The sequence below is a fragment of the Centroberyx affinis genome, unplaced genomic scaffold (genome assembly GCF_046629955.1).
Source record: "Centroberyx affinis isolate AG114_WGS23_722 - 3 ecotype Tasmania unplaced genomic scaffold, CSIRO-AGI_Caff_v1 ptg009369l_1, whole genome shotgun sequence".
NCBI lineage: Eukaryota > Metazoa > Chordata > Actinopteri > Beryciformes > Berycidae > Centroberyx > Centroberyx affinis.
The window spans coordinates 44,997-51,680 of record NW_027284502.1 but is presented as its reverse complement, the minus strand read 5'-3'; the positions used below and the strand labels follow the sequence as shown (position 1 = coordinate 51,680).

General features: G+C 40.4%; 1 protein-coding gene across 1 annotated transcript in view; it reads left to right on the top strand.

Moving 5' to 3' along the window:
* Positions 1-5,185: 5,185 nt before the first annotated feature.
* Positions 5,186-6,684, top strand: part of LOC139640403 (cullin-9) — a gene marked incomplete at its 3' end in the record, with an annotated part of 46,491 nt that continues 44,992 nt past the window's right edge. The window contains exon 1 of the mRNA XM_071514600.1: positions 5,186-5,882. Within this exon, the coding sequence (XP_071370701.1) occupies positions 5,186-5,882 (697 nt within the window). The remainder of the gene's footprint in view (positions 5,883-6,684) is intronic.

Below are 6,684 nucleotides of genomic sequence, written 5' to 3'. Positions count from 1 at the left end.
CACACCCACAGGCACTTGCATGCATACCTACCTGAGAATATTATATATACATCCATGTTCAACATATGTACATATATGTACCCAAGTTTTATGTTTATAGAACAAACACAACAACTGAAACACAACATATAGCCTGGACGCCTAGTCAATTAGAGAAACACAGTTTGTATACTCAAGATAAATTAATAAACAATATTAAATAAAGAATTATAAAGGATTATACAGAAAAAATACAATGGTCAAAAATAGTAAAGGGATACACCCACATCACCACACATGTAAACAGCCACCAGGTCTGCTTTATATTTTGAATTACAGGGAAATGTGTAGAAAATGAAGCACAAGACATCTAGATTTTTTTCCATTTGATATAATGGTATTGTATTCTTAACCCTTTGATGCACAAGCTATGCAAACCCCTTCTAATGCACAACATGGGTCAAAAATGACCCGTATTCATTTCCTATGTTATTTCATGCATGGCTGAGTGTTTCTTAGCTATATCTTTTTTAATCAATTTATTTCATCATTTAATATTCCAGGTATTCATTAAATATCTTGTTTTTGATTACCACAAATCATTATTTTCATTTTTCCTTTCTTACTTTATGAACAAAAAAAGTTTTTGTATGACTACATCAAGTTTACACATACACACACACTCAAAAGATATAGCAAAGAAACACTCAGCCATGCATGAAATAACATAGGAAATGAATACGTGATACAAAAATGGTTTTTATTCAGAAAGTAAGAAAGGAAAAATTAAAATAAGGATTTGTGATGATCAAAAACAAGTTAATTGAGGAATACCTGGAATATTGAATGATGAAATTAATTTATTGCAAAGATATAGACAATAAAAACTCAGTCGGGTCACTTTTGACCCATGTTGTGCATCAAAGGGTTAATATTATTGTTATGTTATTAATGAGTTATTAAGGGACATTTCCTTGTCTCCCTGAATTTTACATTCAGGGAGACAAGTCAAAAAATTAAGGTGGTTTTGATGGGATCTCCTCCATTAATAACTCCCTTAACTCATTCCGAGGGATTTTGCGTGAATTAAGGGGTGAATGAATGTAAATGTGAGGCTATTTTAAGGGATTACTGGTTGGTAGAGGTGTGATCTCTGTATAAAAATGGACGGGTGTGGTGAAATAGAGCGATGTGCTCCAGGAGAGAGGAATACTGAGTTATGATATTTTAAAAAAACCAACAAAACAAAACAAGTCAGTTCAGGTCCCGAGGGGAATGCGAAAGAGACAAAACACAAAATGGGGACAATTATTTTCAAAAGAATTTTTCAATAACCTGCCGACATGCGGTGAGACCGGTCCTGCAGGCTGCTGCCGAGTCACCCGGACTGACAAGACGACACCTGAACTGTCATTACTGTGACACACTGACAGCTGAACGAGTGAGTCATCTCTCCTACACCTGAGGCTGGGTCATAATTACGGATATGATTTTGTCCAGAATTCCATGACTGTCTGTATTGTAGGTAGAGAGATAACAGAGAAACTATGATCAGAACGGTCATTCTTCTACATTCTCTAATTGTGTTCACTTCTTGTAAATGAAATAATGCTGAAGTTTAACAATTCATCAGTTTGCTGGGGACCCCCTGGAACCCCCTCAAGGACCCCCTGGTGGTCCCCGGACCCCACGTCTACAAAAACGCTAAAATAACCTTCCATTTACATCAGTTCACATTGATTCACCCCTTAATTCATGCAGGATTTTGAACAATTCTTTTTGAAAATAATTGTTCTCTCTCTCTCTCTCTCTCTCTCTCTCTCTCTCTCTCTCTCTCTCTCTCTCCCTTCTTCAAAAGCTCATCACTTTAATTGCACGCCGCCCATTTTGTGTTTTGTCTCTTTCACATTCCCCTCGGCACCTGAACTGACTTTTTTTTTTTATTTTTTTTTTTTTTTTTACACTCATTCACCCCTTAATTCATGCAAAATCCCCTTGGAATGAGTTAAGGGAGTTATTAATGGAGGAGACCCCATCAAAACCTCCTTAAACGCCCCTTAATTTTTGACTCCTTACTTTCTAATTGAATGTAAAATTCAGGGAGACAAGTAAATTTCCCTTAATAACTCATTAATAACCTGTAAACCTGCACAAAAGACATGAAAAAACCTTTAAATTTCCCCTTAAGCAGCTTCAACTTAACCGTACAACGACATCACATCCATATTCTGTATCTGCTGTTCCAACTCTTTCTTGAAGCTCTAGCTGCTTATATTGAGTGAAATATTAAAATACAAGACGCCATGTTTTTATGGCTGCACCATTACATCAAATGGAAAAAAAATCTAGATGTCTTGTGCTTCATTTTCTACACATTTTCCCTGTAATTCAGCCTGACATGTTTGGTGTCTTTGGAAAACTTGTTACCTGGACTAGAATTTTAAATAAAGTTCTGTGGGTTTGAACAAAGCTTGGCCGCGCGACCTGCGTTTGTAATGATGGAGCCAAGAACGGGTTAAACCCATAAACACACTGTATCCTCTACGAAACACTAATCCCTTAAAATAACCTTCAATTCATTCTCCTCTAAATTCATGAAAAATCCCCTTAAAATTCATTAAGGCAGTTATTACTGTAATGAAAGAGATCCCATCAAATCCTCCTTAAACTCCCTTAAACTAATTTTTTTTTACTTCTTACTTTCTAATTTAATGTAAAATTCAGGGAGACTGGAAATTTCCCTTAATAACTCATGAATAACCTGTAAACCTGCACACAAGACATGAAAAAACCCTTAATTTCTAGAGTCTCTGTGAACCAACCCATGAATAAATCCCTTATAAACCCAAGATACTATTACTTTTTTTTTAAGGCTATGTTATTTTTAATGGATAATTAATGTTTATGTAATGAGACATTAAGGCCATTTCAGAGATAAAGTTAAGGGGTTTTGTTTCATAGTGAAGGCTATCGCTTTAAATGTCTCTGTGGTGATTCTATAAGTATACATAATTGTTTCTGTTGTGTATTTAATTGGTAACACTTCACAATAAGGGTACATTAATTAAGGGTTAATTAATGCTTAATAAGCATTAACTAACCCTTAATTACCAGTTAACTAATGTGTCTGGTAATCATTTCTTTCACAGACAGTCTTAATTATTCTAGTCCAACCTGAGAATCTAAGACCAGTCTAAGGCACACCAGGTTCCTCCTCTTGTCTTTTTATTGGTCGTGTAAACAGAGTAATAAACAGGCAGAGAGGCTTTGTATTTACTGTGTGTGTGTGTGTGTGTGTGTGTGTGGGGAGAGAGAGAGAGAGAGAGAGAGGGGGAGAGAATTGAATTGTAAAAACCCTTTATTACACACTACCAAAGGTATACAGACAAAGGATCTACCTCGCTTGCAAGTGAAAGAGAAAAAAACAAAAAAAAACAAAAAACAAGAACAATAAACCAACAATACAGACAGGGAGAGAGAGAGGGAGAGAGAGTGAGAGAGAGAGAGAGAGAGAGAGAGAGACACACACAGTCACACCGGCAGATTATCACATATATAGGAAATAATACAAGAGGGATAATCATTATGTGGATTGAATGCTGCGTTCAGGTTCGGTCAGAAGAAGCAGAAGAACGTGTTTTAAAGCAACACTTCCCGTTCATTTGAATGGAAACTTGACATTGAACAGATCCAGCATCAGATCCTGCCGCTGTGATTTCCAGCTGACTGCTGGTCCGACAATTCAGAACAGAATTAAACACCGAACAGTTTTTTTTTATTGATAGTAGAGAACACAGCGGAGGGATACCATTTAGGAGAGATAGTTCCTGCTCGGGAGACCGGATCTACTTTTATTTTTAAATACTAATTTCAGTGTAAATCAAGAATCAATGTTAAAAATCTGAACGCTACAAACTCGTCCAGCTGCATCTGATCTTGGTGAGTATAGTTTATATTCTGGTTTTCATAAGAACCCCCCGTGTTAAAACTGGGTGGAATATTTTGTATTTTTCGTTTAAAGATCAAGGCGATGTGGAGTCACAACCAGTCACTGATGTTTCACTGTTTGAACTTCTCAGGGAAACAGATATTACAACAATTTAGCCTTGACACGACCTGCACACACACACACACACACACACACACACACACACACACACACACACACACTGTCTCTCGCACTCTCTCTCTTTCTCTCTACACACACACTCTCTCTCTCTCTCTCTCTCTCTCTCTCTCTCTCTCTCTCTCTCTCTCTCTCTCTCTCGACACACACACACACACACACACAGTATAAAATGCATTTTAGTATGTAAATGAATTGGAACATTGATCAAAAGCCGTTAAGCTGACAGTTAGTTTGTCTGCTGTTAGTCTGTCAGGATGCACAAGAGAGAGAAACCTGTCGCAGCTTCTTCCTCAGACCAAGGTGCATGAAGAGGAAAAAAACATTGAGCTGCTTCCTGCTTCAGGAAAAACTTTATTGATGAAGACATGCAGCCGAAACGCTTTTTACTGCGTCAATAAAAGCTTGTTTTGAAGATCATCCATCTGCCTCCAGGAGAAGCTGAATGTTTTTCTGTCTGTCAGGATGGAAATGTGTCCGGACTGTGAGGACAGGAGGTTAGCTCTGCCTCCCACCTGCTGCACAAAGCATATGATTTTTTTAATTTGACTGATTTTAAACTATTTTTACATGCATTTGCTGCCTGACGGTGGAATTTCAGACCCTGGTAAATAGGGCTGCAACTAATGATTATTTTCATTGTCGATTATTTTCTCGATTAATCGTTTAGTTGTTTGTTCTATAAAATGTGAGAAAATGGTGAAAAATGTGGATCAGTGTTTCCCAAAGCCCAAGATGACGTCCTCAAATGTCTTGTTTTGTCCACAACCCAAAGATATTCAGTTTACTGTCATAGAGGAGGAAAGAAACCAGGAAATATTCACATTTAAGAAGCTGGAATCAGAGAATTTTTACTTATTTTTCTTAAAAAATTACTCAAACCGATTAATCGATTATCGAAATAGTTGGCGATTAATTTAATAGTTGACAACTAATCGATTAATCGTTGTAGCTCTACTGATAAACCTGAAAGAAAATGTATTTGAGCAGCTGTTATCGTACCTGAGTCCAGTCTGATAACGACATGTGAGTCTGATGTGTGTGACATGCCCCCCCCCCCCCCCCCCCTCCTCAGCTACCATGGTGGGCGAGCGCCGCAATGGGAACCTGCTGGTCCAGCTCGGCCCCAAGCTGCAGGCCTTCCCCGAGGAGCTGATCCGCCAGCGCCGCACGCACGACGGCCAGACCGAGTACCTGATCCGCTGGTCCCTGGTCACCGTCGACGACGGCACCGGCTCCGGGGGCGGGGCCGGCGAGGCGGGGGGGGCGGGGAGCGGCGGCTCCGGGGGAGGCGGGTCCGGCGGCTCCACGTCGGGGGAGAGCAAGACGGAGAACATCCTGATGTGGATGTCGACGGAGGACGTGTACGCCAACTGCCCCACCCTGCTGGGCAAGAGGAAGACGGACGGCCAGCGCGCCCCGCAGCAAGGCCAGCAGGAGGAGGAGGAGGGCGAGGAGGCGGACGGCGGCCCGCGGGCCGGCGGGGAGTTTCCCGCCGACGTGACCTTCGACGAGGTGGAGCTGTCTGACATGAAGGACGACGTGAAGAACCTGGTCCGCCGCGCCAGGAAGCAGATGGCCAAGAAGAGCGACTTCGCCATCAGCATCACGCACACCATCCACGTGCTGAGCGCCTACGCCAGCATCGGCTCGCTGGTCGGCGTCTTCAAGGAGACGGGAGCGCTGGACCTGCTGATGGAGCTGCTCTGCAACAAGGAGCGGCAGACCAGGCGCAGCGCCGGGAAGATGCTGCGGGCGCTGGCCTCGCACGACGCAGGTAACACACTGAGGGGTCACTGCATCTGAGGGGCGCACGGGAATACACACACACACACACACACACACACACACACACACACACACACACACCAGGGTAGGAAGCTGTGTTTTCATTTAGTCAAACTCCCTAATTTCACCCTGTTCACATTTTCCACAAATGTTTTCATTCATTTTCTCTGTTCTCTGCTAGCAGGAGGTCCATGAACAGGGTGAACATATTTAAACACAACAGAAAATATACACATGTGCACCAAAGTTATTATAGTTTTGCATTGTTCATTAGTTTTTATTTTTATTTCGTTGTCACTTTTTGTTTTCAATTTCAGTTTAGTTTTAATTAGTTTTTAAAGCGGGTTTGCTAGTTTAGTTTAGTTTTTATTTTTTGAAAATGCTCAGTTTTAGTTTCGTTTTTATTAGTTTCAGTGTTAGTTTTAGTCTTTTTTTGTAAAATGGGTATTTGTCAGGGGCGAGATTCAAAAATTCAAAATACTAGGCTTATGCATGAAATATAATTTTTTGTTTATTTTAGTTAGTTTTGTAAACACACAATACAGTTTCAGTTATCGTTTTTTTGTAAAGCCTCGTTTTTATTTTTATTTCAGTTAAGGAAAATGTTTTTTCACACCTAGTTTTCGTTATTTCGTTAGTTTTCCTTAACGATAATAACCTTGATGTACACACACACACACACACACACACACACACACACACACACACACACACACACACACACACCAGAATAGGAAGCTAAGTTTTTATTCATCACATCACAGCAGTTGACTGATTGACCGGACACTGTC